The sequence below is a fragment of the Haemaphysalis longicornis genome, unplaced genomic scaffold (genome assembly GCF_048455015.1).
Source record: "Haemaphysalis longicornis isolate Haplotype H1 unplaced genomic scaffold, Haemaphysalis longicornis Haplotype H1 scaffold_5, whole genome shotgun sequence".
Classification (NCBI taxonomy): Eukaryota; Metazoa; Arthropoda; class Arachnida; order Ixodida; family Ixodidae; genus Haemaphysalis; species Haemaphysalis longicornis.
The window spans coordinates 157,512,474-157,533,938 of NW_027526385.1; the positions used below are offsets into that span (position 1 = coordinate 157,512,474).

Genomic DNA, 21,465 nt, shown 5'->3' on the forward strand with positions numbered 1-21,465 from the left:
GTCCGTTTTTGAACGCGGGGCTCCTGGAAGGCCTTGCCTTAAAATTGGAGTGCCTTTTGCAGCCTTTTTCTTTCCATAATAAAACATCATTTCTAGCTCCTCTGGGAAGGCTACATAGCACAGTTTGCGGACCAAACGAGGGGGAGATGGCTTTTAATGCAAAGTAGGTTAGCTGGTTGCTTGTATTGCACCGGACAACTTCCCTATGCAGTTTTGTCACCATTACAACAAGTGAAACACTTTTTTTTTTACTTAAATACTGAGATTTCGCCTTTTTATGCTTCATAACCTTGCCTGGAGCAGCAGCTTACGTTCAGGTGTTCATTGCCACATGTTTACATACTACAAGGACACAAATGAGCTACTTTGAAGCTTGGTATAATATTCTGCATAACTTGAACTTCAATCACATGCACATTTTCTAGTACTCTTGAAATTCAGGGCATCCAATATTCGTAGCAGGGCAGCCATATGCACTGAACTATTGATGTAGGCATTGGTGTTAACAGTTTCCCTAAAAAAAATGTGTTTGTTAAATTGAACGACCGTACGGTACATTTTTAATGCCCTCAACACGTTTTTATTCCCAACTCAGACCTGCTTGAATGATTACTCGAAATGCACCGCGGGGAAACATAGCGCAAGAAAGCGATATGGCTCGCCCGCATCGCGGGGCTAGCATATCATAGTTTGTTTATCTCTGACATGGCTCGTCAGGCCCAGGCAACTATTACTGGCGTTCAATCAACTACTGGCATTCAATCGCACCCAGTTGTGCAGCCAAGCGATGCTCCAACGCGCAGTACCTACACCGTGCGCGCCGCAGCTTGTGACGTGACGGCCACCTCTTTCCCAATGTTAGTGAGTCTACTGTTTAGCTTAGCAATATCTAAGTGTGTAAGCATCGCAAATCAGACGAAAAGTCCACTTCGCCAACCGCTATCACAAGCGCGCACACCGCGTTTCACCCTCCAGGGTAAAGTCACGCGCACCACGAAGCGTTCGATGACCACCGCCTTTCGAGCCACGCAACATCTCAGGCACTCCCATCACGATAATGTCTGTGTTGAATACCACAGTAGATAAAATGACTGAACAGTAACTTGGCCGAGCGAAGCAGCGCAAATGAACTCAGACACGCGCAGTACGTAGTTCAGGCGGCCGCCTTCTTGCATTGTTGCAGCGACGCCCAATCAGGAGGGCCGTTTCCACGCGCGCCGACCGAAAGGCCAACCGCGCTTCGGCTTCTATTTCTGGCTTCATTTATGCGTCTTTATTTTTCTGTTGTTCGCGCGTTTGTTAATGAACGAAGATAAAAGAGACGGGCAGGGGCGGAAAGGGATCGCTCGGCCGATCCAATGGTACCAAAATGGCCGCGCCCACTGGCACCATTGCGAAGACACAGCGCTCCGAAAATTGCCGTTTTTTTCGCCCTTTTGCGCTGACATTTTGTCACCTCGGCTGGCAAAAGTATTTTTATGCCAATTTGCGACGGTTTTCGGCGGAAAATATTTGCAAACGCACAGGATAGAAAACGTAGAAGCCGAATATGTTGCTTTAATAAAAAAAACTATGTTTTGGTCATTTTTCCGAAGTTGAAAGCCGCGTTCCTCCCTTAAACTAATCACTCCAAATAATCGGTAATACCCGATTATTCGAACCCATCCGAGTATTCGATATGTTTCGAATACATAGTTTTCGAAGCGAATACGAATATAACATATTCAATATTCGCGTAATATTCGAAATTTTCGAATATTCGCATGCCCCTACCTAAAACGCTTCTCATGGCTGGAATCGAATTAGGGTTCCTTGTGTTATGAACCCGGCATCTGTCCAATTGCTCCGTCTCGACACGATCGAAGTGGTTTGGAAAACCAAAAAAATCCGTCACGAGAAAGCTTCGTGTTCAACCGTCATCATTTGACGGATGGGTGCATGGTTTTTGGTGGATTAACCCACTTGATCGGGATTGGCATGAAAATGTGCCAAAGATCAAAAAGACTGGACACAGAGCGAATGAATACACTTTGATCAGGGAGACAGAAGCATTGGCTCCGGCTGAGCTCAAGCTTTATTTACTGTGAAACATGGTGTGAGGACGGATGCTTTTAAGCTGGTGGGCACGTGACCCACGAAGGAGAACCCCAAAAAAGTGACAGCACAGCTAATTAAGAATTCAAAGCAGAGTATGTTCGGTTGTGGAAACACGGACAAGCACACAAAAGAAAATGATGAGAAGGAACTAGAATAAACACACGAAACTTTGACCAAACGCGCAGGTTCAAAACAACACGCAGTGCACTGCTCACTGCTTGGATGATGTGGTGTCGATCAATTCAACGTTCGGAGATCCTTGCGCTGTGGTGGCCATGCCTTCAGGCCTTGATGTATTGGGAACACAACAGGAGTTGAGCTGTTGGGAGGCTCATGCTGCGGAGGCAGTAGCTTTGAACGGCCAAGTCGCGCACTGGCAGCTCTGCAGCCTAGTCCTTGTCCAGGGAACAGTGGCAACCCAGTGAGTGTGGCCCTCCCAGAACAGCCCCGGAAACGGCACATAGGCCCGGTCCAAGCACATGCATCCTTGCGAGGCTGGCCACGATCAACCTCTTGGTTGTTGTCCTTTGGCACGCTCCCCCAAGCTTTGTCGCCACTAGCTCCCGCCGGTCTCCTGTCTCTTCCTCTTCAGTCGCTCGTTTGTTGCTGTTGTGTGATAGTTATTTTTGTGGTACGACGATGCTAGTCATCACACATGGATAAACCACTAGACATCAGAGTGGAGCCAGTGGGACACAATACACAGCCTTTACACAATACAGCCCTTACTGGTGTCAGGCCCGAACAATGCATTGTTGTCGCTATTGATGAGGAGGATCGTGATTTCTTTCCTCCATGTACCAACCAATGAAGTGTGGATAGCCTGCAGTGGAGAGAAACGATTTGACTCTAGATCAACGAGCGAAGTTTGTCATTCTGCTCTTTTTTTTTGTGCTAGAAATTGAAAGATGGCATTGAGCCACCCAGCCCCTCATTTGCTAGCACGTGAGCAAATTCTTGTTTGAATGCAGGAATGCATGATATTCTGCGGTGAAAACTTTACTACTGATCAACCAGGGAAATCTACCTGTGCAAATCTCAGGTGCATTTCCCAGTTTTGTCCGTTTTGTGTCTGTTTCGAAGTGTTTGTTTCAAGCAAGCCTCGACTGGCTGAAAGTAGATCATTGGATGTGGCGCTGCATGTCATTGTTCAGACGCCTTGCAAGTGAAACTGCGTCACAATTGAAATGAATGCAAAATGGACATCTTTAAAGCGGGAATTCCACCCCTGGTTTTCATTGTTTGATGATGCTCTATCATTGTTACAGCTGAGGAATGTTGTGCGTGTTCCTCAGTTCAGCTATTCGGTGGGGAAGGCCTTTAGCAGAAACCCAACCTATCTTTGGATTTTCTCGTGGGAAGAGGGGATTTTCAATGCGAATGTTAGGAATGAGTTTGAAGTAGTGTCGGCACCTGAACGAAAGCTGATGCCGTGGTTTTGGAGGAGGGGGCTGTGGTGACTACACCTCAGTTTCTCCGCAAATTGGGTGGTTTCATCATGCTGCTTTATCTGCTGTTCGAAGGCCCTCGCAGTGGCATTTCTGGTTGGTATTGTGTTTCGATTGAACTGGAAGTCACGTTTTTCTGTTTGCTCAAGGAAAAAAAAAATCGTGAGAGCATTGAGAACGAGGCATTTCACTTAATATGCGAGTAGGAGACTTCTGCAACAGTGAAACAAACCCTACTCAAGCTGGAGCAGTTTGAGTGGGAAGACTGCCTGCTTATACTAATGCATATACGTATCAGTGCTCACCCCGCCCTGAAGGCAAGACAGCGTATGTTCAAATATACAATCACTGAATTGCTCTTGCAGTTTTTGGCAAGTTGGTTGTTCGTGTGCTGCCAGCAAACTGTACTCAATCAGGCATGCATCATGCATTCTTGCTTGCTTGCAAGATTATTTCGTCGACTTTCACATTTCAGTCACTCGTCATGAGTTTTATGAAGGGAAAGCCAAACAGCACATCTCGTTTTGGGTGGCATTTGGAACAGTTTTGAGTACCATTTAGCCTATGCGTGTCGAGTTAAATTCTTTGGCATCCTGCGTAATGTGGACGTGCATGCAGGGTGCTTTAACAATAAGTGAACCTTGTCAGAACTTTCTCTTAGTGAACCAATTCATTCCTTGCATGAAGGTAACATTCCGTGGTCTGTATCTTTTTTAACACCAAGTTTGGCGATTCATTAACACCAAATTATATTGAAAAAAAAAAAGGACACAGAGGAAAGTGTGTTAGGATAAGTACTAGCAAAAGAGAACTGTGTTAGCAAAACTCGAAAATGTTACTCGCAGGGCCAATCTCCACAGAGCACTCAGCAACATTCAATCAGACAATAACACTTCGACATTCATGACTCGATTTACTGATAGCACGGTTTCTCACGCCGAAGTTAGACCTGGGCCATGAGTCATGCCGTTGTAAAGGGCTCCTGATTGAATCTGACCACCTGGGGGGGACCGCCAATGTGTGCCGAAATCTCAACATGCAGGCTTTTGCGCTTTTCCTTTAGAAAAGCAGCACAATGCCTTAGCCATTCAGCCATTGTGACTGGTTCACATTTCCAATTCATCAGAAGGGCTTAGAAAGTTTTTGATGTTCGTGCACATTTGGTGTGCATCACAGCCCCGATGTAGCCTCTGCAAGTTCAGTGCCGGTGTGATTTCCAGCCTTGGTGTTGCAGACGAAAGAAGAGGTGCAGGACTGTGTGGACGACACCTGGGTGGTGAGCGGCCAAGCGCCAGACCAGCGGAGGCTGATCGAGGAGCACCCGACGGACAAGCCGCTCCGCATCGAGGGGCCCTTCTCCATCTACCTCCGGAGCAGCTGCATCTCCTACTTCATCCTCCGGGCGGAGCCCGTGCCCATCGAAGTGATCGAGATCGACTCCGACGGTGAGACCTCCGTCCACACTGGCTTAGACGTCCTCGCTCTTTCGCTTTGGGCAGCCATTCTGATTTATGCTTCAGTTGACACTGAAAATTGTCTGATCACTTGAGGGTGAAGTTCAGATCGCGTACAGCCCACTTGAAAGGGGCCATGACAACATACAACTTTGTTTAATTGGAAAGAATTGGGGACGCACCCTGCTCTATTTCACCCAGGAGAAAGGTTTTCTGAACAGATAAAGCACAAGAAATAATGAAAGAATGCAATATTACGCTACAATGGTGTGTAATGGGCAAAAGTGACATAATATGAGTCAGCACTAAGAACGTAAGTAAGTATCAGTGTATTACCTGCCAATAGCATTCATCTCGTACAATCAAATGGAAGTAGAGGCCCCATTATGATGGCCCAGTCATGTTTCTTGGTGGTGGCTGAGATCGGATGCTGCCAGTCGCATAAGCAAGATTCTGTGACGTCACACAGAAATCCTAATCACATGCGAGGCAATCTTTAACGTGGACGGACACCTCGAACACACGGGCATTTTTGCTTTTCGGCTCCATCAGAAAAGCGGCCGCCGCGGCCGGGAATCGAACCCCCGTCCTCGTGCTGAGCAGCGGAACGTCTTAGCCACTGAGCCACGGCGGCGGGTGACCGCAAAAACAAAATACAAACAAGAATTTGGTGTTTACCAATAACAGAGTGCAGGGGTGATCCAGCTGCGCCATTTGCGCCATTTTGCTACAATTGTACTCTCCTGCGCCCTGCTGTGCCCAATTATGTTTTACTTGCGCCAAATGCTCCGAACCGCTTGAACCCGGTCTTTCGGCCGAGAGTTGTCCCCTCAAACCAGCTAAGCGAGAGACGATCATTCGGCCGCTACCAGCACGATGGTTCCTAGGTTGGCAACTTGGAGGAAGCGGTGCGCTCGATTATTCGGTTGCCCCAGCCGAGCTCCGCTCATGGTGCAGCCACAGTGCAGCAATACTGCAGCCACGGTGCTGCTTCGGAGCAGAGATGGTGATTCGGCAAGTCGGCATGCATACACTCCAGTGGCGTGGACCACAACGGAGTGGTTTTCCGCACTGCTGCAAACAAGCATAAAGGCATTACTTAATGTGTATCGCTTGTAGAAAACTAGCGATTGACGTTCGGCCACTCGTGACAAGATGCACAAACAAGAGTCTATTAGGGCTACTGCAGTGGAGTAGCGCCAGCCAATACTCCATCAACGGAAGTTGTAACAACTTGCCGCTTGGGATTTTCGCAGCGGGTTTCTCTTTGTTTTTGTTTTTTGTTCTTTTTTTTTTTTCATTCCGCGTGACGGTATTGGAAATAAAGCCCCTTCATATTGCTCTTATCCACTGCCCGAGTGGCCGGGAATGTGGTGCTGGTGTCGGCAATGAAAAGCGGCTCAGGTGGAATTTGGAAGAAAAGGGGATCTCATGCCGTGCATTGCTGAAAAGGGCTGAAAACATTATTTCATCAGGGCAGGCTTTATTAGCAGAAGGCAACTCTGCCTTTAGCCACACTCTCTCTGAGCTGAATGAACTTAATAAGAAGGCAAGCAAGAAGCAATAGTATGGTGTGACGTGTGAGAAGTGCAATATTTTCTGTCTAAATATTGTCGAGCCGGACCCTCCGAGCTGGATGAACTGAACGAAACGGCAAGAAGCAACAAATCAGTGCAATATGTTTGAGATAGTGAAATATTTTTATTGTAAATAAAATGGGCACCCTTTTGGTATCAGTAAGTTTTTGTAATGATTACTTGGTGTTTTTTTTTTAAGTTAAAGAAACGCTTGTCATCTGCTTCACTTGCAGCGGTGTCTAAAGGCTGTGGGGCACACATTTTTGGTGCTTTAGTTACCAGCTTCAGAGTCTACAACTGTGGGGAAGTAATTAGCGTTGCCTGAATGGTTGCCAGCCTTCTTTATCTCCAGATAAATGAAGCTGCAACATAAGTTTTGTGCTGCTCCCAAGTTGCTCCAAAATCAAGCTCTGATACAATAGTGCTCCAAAATAACATTTTTTCAGCTCCAGAAATTGCTCCAATAGTTCGAATGGCTGGATCACCCCTGAGAATGCAATTTTAGAGACAACATTAAACAAACTGGGTTACACATTTGGCGAAACAGATAAAGTAGGGATGATTTCACAGCCACTTTGTCGCCCAGTCCTTATGTCGCCTTACGGACATAGGGGAGTAATCACGAGAGATGGGACAGGTGTGTCCGGTCGACATTTTTTATTTTGACTTAAAGGGATCCTGCAACACTTAGAACCGACTATTTGGAATGCATGTTAGGATAAAGTCTATTGTCTCAGGAATCTCCTCCCGCAAGAATTATTAAAATTCGTTCAGTATCACCGTAGATACGCGCGATAAAAAATCGCGCATAATCGTTCCCTCTCAACTCAGCGTGGACTACGCGGCCAAGGCTGCGCGCTCTCTCCCGTAGAGGGGGGAGCCTCGTGACGCCCTCTTTGGGAGCCTTCGATGTGTCATGGGCCGGCAGGTTTTCTCTTTATCTCGGCAACGCGGAGTCGCTCGTTTCCGGTGCGGAAGGAGCGGTGCGGCAATTCAGGCATAGTTGCCTTCATGTGGGTTATCCGACTGCTGTGTTTTCGGATACCTGCTTTCGCTACCGTGCGTTTCGTCGTGCAATGGACCCAGCTCTGCGAGCGCGGCTCGAAGCGGCGAGCGCAGACATGGGTTTCGACCCGTATGCGGACACTCCTCGCCGCAAAGTCAGGAAAAGAGCCGGCGGCGGTCCCCCGAAGCCATACCACCAGGCCGACGACGACATGCGGGGGTGCGACGGAGCGACGGAACACCGTTTGCGCCCATCCTTTTCACTGCTCATTGCAAGCGCACTCGCGGCACACCCGCGGGAACGTTCGCAGCCACAGTGCGCGCCGTCGACGGAACTGCTTTTGCTCAAAACAGGGCGACTCATACGCTCGCAAGCGCTCGCGCAGACTCGCTGTATGCTGAACACCAAGCAGGTTGCCAGAGGTTGCGGCCTAGATGAGTTTAGTGCACAGCGCCACCGACGGCAGCGGATTGCACCGGAAACACGAAGGGAAAATATCTTTTTTGCCATTTTGATCATTTTAACTATGACGTCAACAGCACGGCCCGAGTGACATCCCTTAGGCCATGCCAGAGCTGCATAATGAGGAAAATAGAAAGGAGCGCGGTTGGTTTTTCCGCGTCTTTCACTGCGATTCGCGCGGTTACCGTTTCACGTGCACGTGTAATATTTGGCTCAGGTATTCCTGGGGGTGTAATCTAAGTGTCGCGCAGGTTTACTTGCACTGCTCAAAGAGTGTTGCAGGGTCCCTTTAAAGTTTTGATATAGCCCCTTGTTCACAGGTAATAAAATATCTGAAGTTATTCGGCAAGGAAAGCACCTTTCCTTCCCTTCCAAAAAAAAAAAAAAAATGCCGAAGCCGATTTGGGTTGCAGATGCGCTGAATGAATCACACGAAGTTCGAAACTCTGTAAAACACGTACTGATGATGATGATTTCTATTGGTTTCCCCTTTGTATCGGGGTGATGACATGTCATCTTACGAAAAAGGACTAATATACCTATGTTATACACTTTTGGTTCAATACTAGCGCTGCTTAGGGAAGGCACAAAAAGCTTATTAGGCACAAAATACTTTCTTTTCCCTGTTACAGGTGGTAACTGTCCTAGGCAATATTCCCCTCTCTGCTTTTCGTCCACCAGCATTCTAATCTTCTTTTCGTCCCCCCCACAGCCTTGAAGTTAACTTCCTCTCTGATACCCTTAAATCCTAGGGCTTCTGAAAGCCCAATATTCCCTTCATGTAGATTTGGATGGATACCCTCACTAGTGCAGCCATCCCCGAACTTTTTTTTTATCGGACTTTGCAGAAATTTCAGTGAGTAAACATGTTTATTTTTCATGTCTGGAAAGAACTCTTTTCAATGAAAAATTATGAACACGACGTTTTCAAAAATTGTCGCAATGTCAGTTCTGATTTTTCTGCATTTACACAAGCTAGGAAGTTCAGTTCTTCTAGAACACACCACGGTGGCTCACTGGCTATGGCATCGTGCTGCTGAGTTTAAAGATATGGGTCATATCCCGCCCGCAGTGGCTGCTTTTCTGATGGAGGTGAAAAGCGAAAACGCCCGTGTCTATGAGATTTCGGTGCATGTTAAAGATCCCCGGGTGGTCAAAATTAATCCGGAGCCCTCCACTACGGTGCGCCTCATTGCCCAAGTGTAGCTTCGGTGCGTTAAACACCACAATCAATCAATCAATCAATCAAATCAATGTTTTTAGCATTTGTTTTCGTCATTTTTTGTTCATCCTGCCATTTCAGTTTGTGTAGCAAGAATGGTTCAATTTCAAAAATTTCCTGCACTGTAGTTGTTGGGTACCCATTTAGGTCTAATTTCAAAACCAATATAAAAAGGTCATTTTTGTCCAACTTTCACAAATCGAAGCCAGGGTTGTTTTTTATCACGTGGCCCCAAAAGAATTGCCTCAATTCTGTAGCTTTGTAGCTACAAAGCACGAAATATGAACTTGTAGCTGCATTGTGCTGACGTACTAGAGCGATTGGTGATTGGTAACAAACTTATGATGTCAACACAGGACAACTTATTGATTGATTAGGAGGTTTAACGTGCCGACACTACGCAGGCAATCAGTCGCGCCGTAGTGGAAGGCTCCGGATCAATTTTGACCACCTGGGGATCTTTAGCGTGCGCCGAAATCTCCGACGCACGGGTGTTATCGCTTTTCACATCCATCAGAAAAGCGGCCGCTGCGGCCGGCAATCGAACCCGCTTCCTTGCACTCAAGAGCACAACGCCTTAGCCACTGAGCCACCGTGGCGGGGTCAACACAAGACGAGAAATCGACAGTATAAACTTGTTCACTCTACACATACTGAGAAACTAACGATTATACCAGGCATTATGTGCGGTGATGACACGTTTGGTTATGTGAAGGGTGGCACAAAGGAAAGGATCTAACTTTGTGCTACCCTACAGAAATATATCTCTTACCAATTTGGTGGTTATTCGATAGCTGAGGGCACCGAAAAAGAGCCCTAACTATTTGTGTCTGAACTCTGTGCAGAATAATTTAAAACCAACTGATGGGCCTTCTCTTTTTGTTTTCCCACGAAAACACGCTTGTAAAAAAAAAAAAATATTGCCGTATTAGATTTTGTTGCGATTGATGTATATATTGTAGGGCGGCAGAAAAGCGTTTACCACCTGGGAATGTTAAATGAATGTCAGTACAATGACACACAACCATTTTCAGTTTCGTCTACATCATAGAAACAACGCCCGGTGCGGTGATCGAACATGCATCTTTGCCAGTGCCAAAGCCACTGAGACACTTCTGTCTATAACGTTTGTCAGGTAGTATTTACACTTTCCAGGTGTGCGACCTTATATACCTATATTTTACACTCTTCATTTAATGCTAGCGCTGCTCTTAGAACAGGCAAAAAAATACTTATTAGGCACAAAATACTTTTTTTTTGTGTTACAGGTGGTAACTGTCTTAGACAATATTCCCCTCTCTGCTTTTCGTCCACCAGCATTCTAATCTCTTTTCCGTCGCCTCGACAGCTTCGAAGTTAACTCCCTCTGTGCTACCCTTAAATTCTAGGGCTTGTGGAAGTTGAATATTCCCTTCATGTAGATTTGGATGGAGACACTCACATTCGAACACTATGTGCCGCATAGTTTCTGTTTCTTTTCCGCAGACCACACATACCCCATCATTTTGCGAATACTTCCCCACAGTGCTTTTAGTCTGCAAGCAACTTGCTCTCTCCTCAAAAAGCAAAGGACTGCCTTTGGAATTATCGCAGAAATTTTCCTTTCCGTCATCCAATTTCTCATCCCTGTACATCTCTAACGGCGTTTTAGGTTCCATTTTTTTCTTCCCATTTATTCGTTTCTCTCTGCCTTGCCTCTTTTTTTGGTGGGCCTTGGCTGTCTTGGGTTCTCCACTGTTCTTTCCATATCTCATCGTTAGCAAGTACACTTGCAACCTGAATGCCTTTGTACAGCTGCAAAGATGGAAGGGCAACGTAGATGTTTCATATCGCCTGCAGAATGCCGAATGGGTATCATTGCTCAGCCTTGCACTCGTCACGCATGACCACCAGCAACATTCCATCGCAACATTGGTGTGCATACCTTTCCCCATGTTGCGACCACGCATGAAGTAGTGATAGTGTTGGGATGACTCTGAAGGGGAAAAGTGCGGCAGAGGCTACGAAGTTGCTCTTGCGGGAAAGGGAAAGGCCCGATCGACATTGACTGTAAATTAGCAACAACGGGTGGTTAAATCATTTGGTTGTGAACCAGCAACCATTATTTATTTTCCCTGTTGAGTTCTAGGTTTGCGTTTGCACAAATTAACAGTTTGCGTTCAGGTTTGAGTTCAAGCAAAAATACTGGTTCGGTTCCGGTCTTTGGTTTGGTTCAGTTCCGGTTTGAACGTGGGCTTCGATTGGGGAAACACTTTGCAAAACTGTTCGGTGTAGCGGGAAATACGGAGGAGAACCTTCAGTACACAAGAATTGACTCAAGGGGTACGCCTTCCTTGCCCCAGCTATTCAGCTGAGCTAAACGTATTTGCATGTAAAGAGACAATAATCTGACACCAGGGCATGAGGGCTTGCAATTAATCCGGAGCCCTCCACTACGGCGCGCCTGATCGCCTGCGTTGCGTTGGCACGTTAAACCCCACAATCAATCAATCAATCATCAGGGCTTCCAATGCATCACAAACGCAACTCGTGCGAATCACTGCTTACATCAGTGTGATTAGTTACATTTATAAGTACATTTGCACAGTTCACTCGTCACTTTGCACGTAAATAAACAAAAGTGTGGTGAGTACTTAATTAAGTTGCGTCAAACACAACTCGCCGATGCAAGCCCCTTTGCGGAAGTCGTCACTGTGCTGCCTAATTGCTTGACCACTAAGTGCCCAAGTTTAGCGGTCATAAGCTTGCAGCCACTGCCCTTCGAACCCACAATGTGTGTTGTCATACCAGACAGGTTGACTGACAGATATAAAAACAAGCATCTGCTGAGGGAACCGTTTACAAAGAAGTCACTACCAACTAACATATCCATACATCGACTCCATTCTGTCTGTGGGACTGGTGGTGCATCTAAGAGCTACTAAGGCACAGAAAGCAAATGCGCACACAAGGCGTACCATATTTACTCGCTTAATGAGCGCTTTTTTTTTTTTTTTTTTCGGAAAGTCAAAGCAAAGTTGGGGGTGCGTTTATTATGCGGGGAAATTTTCTGCAAACTTTTTTGGGATGATCAAAGGAGGCCGTAATAAGAAGGCTGTTATACAAAGAAAAAAAAACACTTTACATAACCTACCTTTTGCAGCAAATATATGCATTCACTATTTGCAAACAGACAGTGTTTTTATTGCACTACACTCGGTTTCATTTCTCAATGCTTCAGTCCTCATGGGAATCGCTAGACCCGTCATCCAGGTCACTGGCCGCTTCCAACTTTGTTCCACAACTGGTCTTCCTCACTGCTGTCCAGTACATTTGAGAAGCTCTTGAAGCTCTTGGAGGTGAAATCTCGAATTCCCAAATACATAATCTATGCTGATTCCTTAAGTGTTGTTCGAATGTTGTCATCAGAAAAAATCTTCTAAAAACCATGTGGTCAATCATCTCATTAATACCATTATGTCTGTATATGCATTAAACCTCGAAGTGACTATGTGCTGGGTGCCAGGTCACTCTGGGATTGCAGGAAATGAGACCGCAGACCAAATGGCCACCGGTGCTGCACTTACAAATACACCGGACATAGCAACAGTACCGTACACCGACCTCAAGTCACACATCAGACAACACCCTTGCAAAACATGGCAAGCACTCTGGAATAAACACACAGGCAACAAACTACATGTAATTAAACCACACTTGGTATCATATACCACCGAAACACGCAACAGACACACAGAAGTCGGCTTGGCTAGATTGCGGATGGGCTGCACCATCGCCTCCTGTATTTTTACAATGCCAAACGCATCGCGCACTTCCCGATGGGAGTGAGTGGTACGCCTGCAGTGCCCACATGTCGCGAGGTGAGGCCCCGAGCTGAACCTGGATCACGCAACCGCAACTGAATTCGAGAGCGGCTTGTCCGATGTTTGAGATTGTCAAAGTAATGGCGCTCGCGCCAGCGCTAGAAAGCTCAGCGCCGTGGCGGAGCATGTTTTGCCAATGTTGCCGCTCTCCACCATGCGTCGCCCCAAGCTGAATTGGTCACATGACTGAAGCGCTAGGAATGCTACTGATTGGGGGAGAGTGGGCGGAGTAGAAGGAGAGGGCTTGGTTGGCCGGTCCGGGCTGATGCGTTTGGCACTGTAAAAATACAGGAGGCGATGGCCGTACGCATGTGACGCACTTACACCTGCTCACTGGATCTCCAAGACCCGGTTGTAGTAGGTGTGGGGAGGGCCTCTCCGTAGCCCACATCTTAATCACATGCAAGGCACTCGACACAACACGGCCCAAACACTTTCCCCAACTCTACACACAACACTCCACTGCACCCATAGTTGTTTTTGTGTGACGATGCTATGGTTTCGATTAAACGTGTCTTCAAGTATTTGTAAGATGTTAAGTTTTTAAACCTCATTTCCTGTCACGCATAATCAAAACTGGCCCTATACACCAGCCATCCCCATTGCCTTTAAGTGATTTTACGAGTATTCTGGCTTACGTGTTTTAATACCTACTTTTTGTGTTATCTACTTGTGTTTGGTGCTCTTTGCCCCAGCTGGCCTTGCGGCAAAAAAAAAAAAAATTCAACCACCATCAGGTGGCAGCGAGCGGCATGCGTTCACTCGCCCCCACCGTTTTATACTGCAGAGCAAACTTTCGCTATTAAAGAAAAAAAAAAGACTCAGGAGCACATGAGTTCGACAGACAGGCTCTTAATATCGCCGGTCGACGTCAAGGCGCACCCCTGTGGTCCATCCAGTCTATGTGAAAGCGGGGCACACTATCTTTGACCAGGTTGTTCATGCGCACGTCAAGGGGCTGCAGGACCGAAACGAATACACCCTGTATAGGCTCCGTGCAGTCAAGTTTGCCGAGCGGGCGTAGCGCCATCTACCGCGCCTCCGCGCAACACTGGGTAGGCCGAGCTGCACCGTCCTGGCTGGCCGCCTGCTTTAGGCACTGTGCACGCGCCCTTGCAAAGGCTTCTATCAAGTGGTTAGGTGTGCTTAAGCGGCTCAAGTTTGCGGAATACGCTGCAACGGCGACAGGATGGAGTGTTATCGACCGAGAGGCTTTAAAAAGAAACAAAGCGCAGAAGGAAAGCTACCGCCTTCGCTGCCGTGAATCGTCCGAGTTGGGAAGGCTGGTCACAGTCTCACAGGCGGCACGATTCCGTGAAATTTTTAGAAAATACAACGGCGATGACTACCAATCAGATTACATGCTGCTGTCAAAGTAAAGTATGTCGGTTTGTCAGCTGTTAATACTCGTGAGCTTACAATAAATTTCCCCTCCTAGCGAATACCGCGCGCATTGGCAGTATTTGCACGAAGGTTGGTTTTTCTGCTTTGTGCATGTGTCTTCCGCGGCGTTTATAATGAAAATTCATGCGGCACGTAACACTCAGCTGCCGTTTTAACAGGGCTCACAACAGCAACTTCAGAGAACAATAAAAAATAAACGGAGTTTATTATGATTCTTGATTGATTGTAGGGTTTAACGCGCCGACGCAACGCAGGCGATGAGGCGCGCCGTAGTGGAGGGCTTTGGATTAATTTTGACCACCTGGGGATCTTTAATGTGCGCCGAAATCTTGTACACACGGGCGTTTTTGCTTTTCGCCTCCATCAGAAAAGCGGCCGCCGCGGCTGGGAATCGAACCCGCGGCCTCGTGCTCAGCAGCGCGCACCTTAGCCACTGAGCCACTGCGGCGGGTTTTATGATGATTCTAATATTTGGAGGCCCTGCTTACCCCGTAAAAAGGAAGAGGTAGTCTTGCAGCGAAACCCGTGTACATTGTGAATGTATTCACGGAAAAGGAGACAGAAGGCACAGAGGTTGTAGTCTTTCGCTCCTAAGGCGATAGTTGACTTGGTGCACGGAGCAAGAAAGCTTGCTCGCTCCGTGTTCTCGGGGTGGGACGAACTGGCACCAGTCGGAACGAACTGTCAGGGGCGAGGAGCAAGGCGCATTCTGGGAATGTTTGGCGATAACTCAAGCCGTGAAATCGAAAATCGTCGTCAGGTTCGTTTCCCGGCCGCAGCAGCCGCTTTTCCGATAGAGGCGAAAAGCGTCAACGCCCTCGTGTTCGAGATTCTGGCCACGTGAAAGATCCCCAGGCGGTCAAAATTAATCCCGATCCCTCCACTACGGCGCGCCTCATCGCCTGTCTGGCGTCGGCGAGTTGAACCGCACAATCAATCGAAAATCTCCCCCAGTTGGTGCGCAGTTCTCGATGCTTCCCACCCGCATGATCCACACTGGAGCCCACGTATTTAAGGTAATTTTACTTGCTTTGAAGTCAATGCTACTAGCACGTAGCGCAGCGTACACACCGCACTACACCCAAACAATCGATCCTGTGAGACGGGCACCGTACTCCCGAAACCACGGCGGTCCGATTTCAAGTATGCGAACAAAACGGCTTCTTTCCAATGCTGTGAGCAGCTAATTAATTTGTGCTTTCTAGTGGAAACACAAATTCACTGAAAAAACTGTGTGGAAACGTGAAAACGTGCGCACGAAAGGCTCCACCTGCGTTCTGGCTATGCATGGCAAAGTCAATATCGCTTGCTTTCCTCCTCCGTACGCGTAGTCAACAGTTCCGTCCTTCAGTCTATTCCTACCCCAGTGCGGTAGAATTACAGTAGTATGTTTTAATTAATATAAAACTTAAAAATTGCGTATACTACATTTGATCCGGTGCCGCCAAGCAGGAGCGCAACCGAAACCCGAGCACGCTGGCGAGCGGTGGCCGACCCAGTGTTTTTCTTATTCCCTGATGGCGGTGCTGGGTGTCGCGGCTCAGTGTCGCCCTCTGTTCACTGCACGGTGCCTATGATGGCGACCTTGGTGCGGAGCTCCTCTAGCTGCCAGTGTGCGTTCTCTCTCAGGTGACCGTGAAAACTGCCCAGCGCGAAGAGAGGCAGAAGTTGCAGGGCGCGAGGACGCCATACTCAGACAATGCGGACCCAGTCAGCCATTAGTTCGGCCATACACATTTTCCAGCTCCAAGTTCACCTTTGGCAGAGTCTTCCTCTCACATATCACGTACAGTGGCAACTGCCATGATGGCCAGCATTACCGCAAAACTCTGTGTTTCAGCGCTTCCCATTTTGACGAGCACAGTACTTGCTCCTCTTTGCTCGACCGTCGTGCTCATTTTGAAGTTGATGGACGTCTGGTTGGCGTTCTTGATTAGCGGCAGGACAAACTCTCAGTCCTTCTGCAGACATATCAGAAGCTTCTGAATGTCCACCACCTTTTCTTGGTAGCAAGGAGGCAGTCTCTGACAAAGCGTTGTGCGCCTCCTCAAGCGGAGTCCGTTGAGCCATATGAACCGTGTTGTCCACCCTTTTTTCACTTTGAAAGTGGTGAAGGTGGTGCCATACTTCCTAGTTGTGGCTTGTGAGTGCCTCCTGATCATTTCATGCAAAACGACACAGCCTGCCCTCCACAGGTCCCTTACATATTCCAGGGCCTCTTCTGCCACACCAGGAATCTTTCCGGTCTTCGGTCCCCTGAATGCACGCCACTCCTGATTCATAGCGAGCAGCTTGTCGTGTTGCTTCCACCAGTAACGTGCACCGACTTCGCCATTTCCTGAATGCCCTCCGGCGGCACAATTCCCATGCTCTGCTGCATACTCTAGAGCATGGTTTCTCAAAGTGGGCTCCGCGGAACCTAGGGGTTCCGCAGGCCCCTCCTCAGGGTTCCGCAAGCCACTGATAAATTTTCCCTGGTTCCGCAGTCGCAAAGTCTTATATGGTGAACTTGGGGTGTGATCGATCTAAGGAACCTCCATTACTCACGCCCGAGTGTCAGTAAGCACATCTCAGCGCATAACAGAAACGCGCGAGCTGCGCAATAAATCTTGCCAGCAGCTTGTAGCCAGCCAGACTCTGAAATCGGGCCACGTGGTTAAACTATTGCACTTGAATCTCGGCCTCGCATTACCCCCATGCGCATTTCTCCTGTTTGGAGATAGGTGCCACTAGCGTACGCATTCGCGTAAAGTCGACGGGAAAAAAAACAATACCCTTGCTTGCTTTTGAATTTTTTGCACGTTAATGTAGCATGAACGGAATGAAAAATGGTGGGAAGGGGGGGGGTTCCTTGTCACTTAACGGAACTTAGCAGGGTTCCCTGGGACCAACATGCTTGAGAACCCCTGCTCTAGAGCTTTCGACTTAAAACCGGCCGTGTAACTGCCATTTCGGCCCATCACCGGCTGTGACGCACATGACAGGCAGCGAAACAAGCAACTGACAATGCTGTCACTGACGGGAGATGGCAGCCAAAAAAAAGTAGGGCTAGACCCTTTGAGCGTCGCTTTGATTGGCTGTCCCATGACACCACACTGGATTGCTCATTTTTACTCCGAGAGCTGGCTCTCGGTTTTATGTGCAATCATCACCAGCCGGAGTGAGTGAAGTGGGAAAGTGGGGAGTGGGAAAGTATGGCCGTTTGTGGGATTGCAGGGTGTCAAAGTTGGGGGTGCATTTATGTTTTAACAACTAAGGTTGGGGGGGGGAGGGGGGGGGGCATTTATTATGCGAGTGCGGTCATTACGCGAGTAAATACAGTATGTGGCAAGAAGCGTGATGGTGTCGACAGAGCAGCATCCGCATCGAGCACCTCTAAATTGCTCGGTGCTGGGAACATGGCTGCACACCCTGTCTGCTCGTCTTCCACAAAGAAAGAAATGAAAAATTGGCGCCGCTTGCACTAGTGTTGCAAGGTTGGAGAAACAACAGAGCTGGCGGGCTTACTCCCTCTGTGAAAGACCCGGGTGTTGCACCTTACATGGATTTCCGAACTTGCCACTGAAAATTCTTCATGACTGGCAAGCCCGGATCATTTCATCCACAGACTTTCACATCTCTCCCAAAGAGGACCACTTTAGCTCGGACTACTAGATCCTACTGCCAAGTCCAAAGCCAGCACCCACACGCTACGAACCCAAAGGAAATGCTGTGCGCCCGGAATGCGACAAGCCCAGTTGGATAAACTCTGATTTCGTAACGCGAGAGACCCAGTTTGATTCCGAACATGGGAAGTGTTTTTTTTGTCCTTTCCAATTGACCGCACATGTTATTGTTCCCCACCTCTGCGAACATGTACCCCTCAGGCCTTTGGGGTGGCCTAGTGGTTAGGTTGTCCGTTTCATGCATAGAGGTCCAAAATTGGGTTCCCGGAGCCTCCATAACCACATTTTTTTTCTTGAGGCTTCAAGGTTTTTGGTGCAACAGATTCCTTATAAACAGCTCTGCTGTTAACAAATCAGAACCCTGCGAAGAGGGAAGTCCAGCGAAAATGCCGCTCGGGCGGGGTTTGTTGTAGTATTGCGGTTTCGCTGTGCTGGAGATTTGCTATGTTGAATTGTGCCGACACTGGCGAGATCTCTGCATCACGGGCTTAGTAAGGATCGACACTCATGATTGTTGGGTAGAGGCAGTGGCTCCTCAAGTGCGCTGCACAGGCGGCCGTCGAAGAGTGCACGGCATTGTTGCACAATGTTGGACGGGGAGAGGCGCCACGTGTGGCAAGGAGTATACACAACATGTGGCAGAGACAGCGGCAATGGAAAGGAGTGTAAAGCGGTGATGTAGGTAACCACTCTCCCTTTGTAGATAACCGTGCTAAACCGTGATAACCGTGGCGGAATCCTAAAAAATCAAACGGCAGCAGCAACGAAAGGTTGTACTAGACAGGTTCCGCGTTTCGCTTGGAACGCTTGTGGAGTAGGGCAACATGGTTCTACAAGCGTTGTAGTCAAGTATCTGGATTCACTCGCGTCTGCATCGAGGCACCGGACTGAGAGCAGTGGAACGCGGTAAATTTAAATTGACTGAGCAAGCCTCTAGCGTATTATCTTGGAAGGAACGAAACGAGAGAGGAACAGCTTGAGTGGCAAGAGCGGGAAAGATAAGGGATGCATTTACGTGCCAGGGGCGCCAGTTGACTATCATTTTGTGTCGACATTTGCAACGGAAAGAGCAGATATGCTGCCATTTTTTTTTTCATAGGCAATATAAGGCCTCTTATATCAAAATAAAAGGGGGCTGTAGGACTTTTTTTATTATTATGCATTTTTTTCCCATACTCTGCGAATTGTTAATGTATGCTTGGTCATTCACCAGAGACAATCTCCTGGATCCTAGCCACGGACAGCTTTGCTGTAAAAAATGAAACCCACCGACGAAAATTTGGCAGCAGGCTTACAACGATTCGTGGCTTTGTTATTTGGGGCCGAACCAAATTTTCACTGCCAAGCTTTGTCATCCTACTCTCCTTCTTGTTCTGTGTCGGACCCGCCGTGGTGGCTCAGTGGCTATGGCGTTGCGCTGCTGAGCACGAGGTCACGGGTTCGATTCCCGGCCGCGGCGGCCGCTTTTCTGGTGGAGGCGAAAAGCAAAAACGCCCGTGTGTGCGAGATTTCGGCGCACGTTAAAGATCCCCAGGTGGTCAAAATTAATCCGGAGCCCTCCACTACGGCGCGCCTCATCGCCTGCGTTGCGTTGGCGCGTTAAACCCTACAATCAATCAATCAATGTTCTGTGTCGGCTTCTAATATTGTGTTAGTGTTGCCGCGGACGCCCTGCTTCACATCATGCATCATACCAAACTCTTCATTATTCATTTTACTTTGCTTTTTAATGTATGGTGCACTCTTCATTCATCCTTAATGTGGTATTCACTCAAAGGAGAAACCTGTTTTTTTTCCCCCCCTTCTGTGTATGGCCTGACTGACATGTGACACATTTGCGCAAGTGTTGGTGTAGCGGGCGGCAGCTGTGCTGGGGTCGAAAAGATTGGTGACAGTTAGCCCGGGCTGCTGAAACGATCGCTTCGTCGGCGGAAGGTTTATCCACCCCTTGTTTATCTGGTTAAGCTGGCGCCAGTGTCTAGGCGAGTGGTGCTTCAGTGAGCATGCTCTCTGCTCTCATGTATCAGGGAGAAGCGTTCCGCCTGTACTTGGCTTGGCCCATGAACAAGCTCAGAAGTTGTCTGTGGCTGCGAAAATAACAATATTATTGTTAAAGCATTACTTTATCTTGTTTTTTCAACAGAGAAGTGGAATACCAAAAGATTTTTTGTGAGGGATTATTTAGAAGCTCCATGCAAGACAGACAAGAAAAATTTATCCCACCTCCCCTCGCGGGAACCCCTGTGTAGATGTGACGCATAGGGGGTTCCGTTGTTGTTTCCGTTAAGTTGATTCTCCCATCGCGTGAAACGTGCCGTGAACCCCCTGCCGCGGCTACGGCGCAACACAATCCAACACAATCCACTTTAATCCAATCCAATCCAAATCCAAGCCAAGCCAAGCCAATCGAATCCAATCCAATGCCCCTCGCGAGAGTGTGTTCGCTATCGGAGAGGAGAGGGGGTGAGCGGCGGAGAGCGCAGCTCGCGCAGCGAGGAGAAGGGGGGAGGGGTGTGGACGAACAACAACAACGCCGTATGGAGGGACAAGGCGAGTGAATGAGATGCAGTCGCATCTAAAAGGAAGTACCCATTTTTGTTGATTTTGAACACAAAGGAGCCATGTGGCTAGCCAAGCCAAGCTTGAGAGGAACACTGCTAGTGGCCATGAGAGCACACAGTTGCAGAAACAGAGTTCCCTCAAGTAAATGTTAGTGTGAAAATGCACAGAGGGGGGGGGGGGGAGGGGGGTGTTGACGGAACATATGTACAGCCAACGTGCCCCTGTGGGGAATAGCACCCGTATGCCAAGTTTGTGCATGCGCATGTTGTAGGCTTTCCCGCACAGTGCGGTTGCTATGCAAGAGAGCCAGTATACTTGTGCGCACAGTGAAAATTTGCTGTCCCGATTTAGCAGGAATAAAAGGGGCCGGTAGTTTTGTGATTGGCTTTGCAAACCCCCATTAAAATAGTTGTAGCGGCGCGTGTCCACCGCGCCGAGGCGACGACGACCATGGAGGGCCAGAACCACCGAGCTGTGACGAGGTGTTGAGTTGCTCGGATGCCGGGGTGACTCTTGCCATGCAGGGTGTCAAAAACGGCTCGACGAAACGCCGGTGGAACATAAGGTCGGGAGACGCCAGCTGACGTCTCACATGTGATTGTGCCTTCGGTAAACGGCAACGGCACATCCGTGAAAGTCAGCGTGGAGGTGTCAGAGCGGCGTTGCTGGAGCTCAGGGTCTTGTCGCTGTGCAGAAGCAAGCTCT

At 48.2% G+C, this 21,465-nt stretch overlaps 1 protein-coding gene across 1 annotated transcript in view; it reads left to right on the forward strand.

Annotated features, from left to right (window-relative positions):
* Ecsit (evolutionarily conserved signaling intermediate in Toll pathway, mitochondrial) overlaps positions 1-21,465 on the forward strand; it is a 41,611-nt gene that overhangs the window by 14,653 nt on the left and 5,493 nt on the right. The window contains exon 3 of the mRNA XM_077671261.1: positions 4,780-4,990. Coding sequence (XP_077527387.1) covers positions 4,780-4,990 — 211 coding nt within the window. The remainder of the gene's footprint in view (positions 1-4,779; positions 4,991-21,465) is intronic.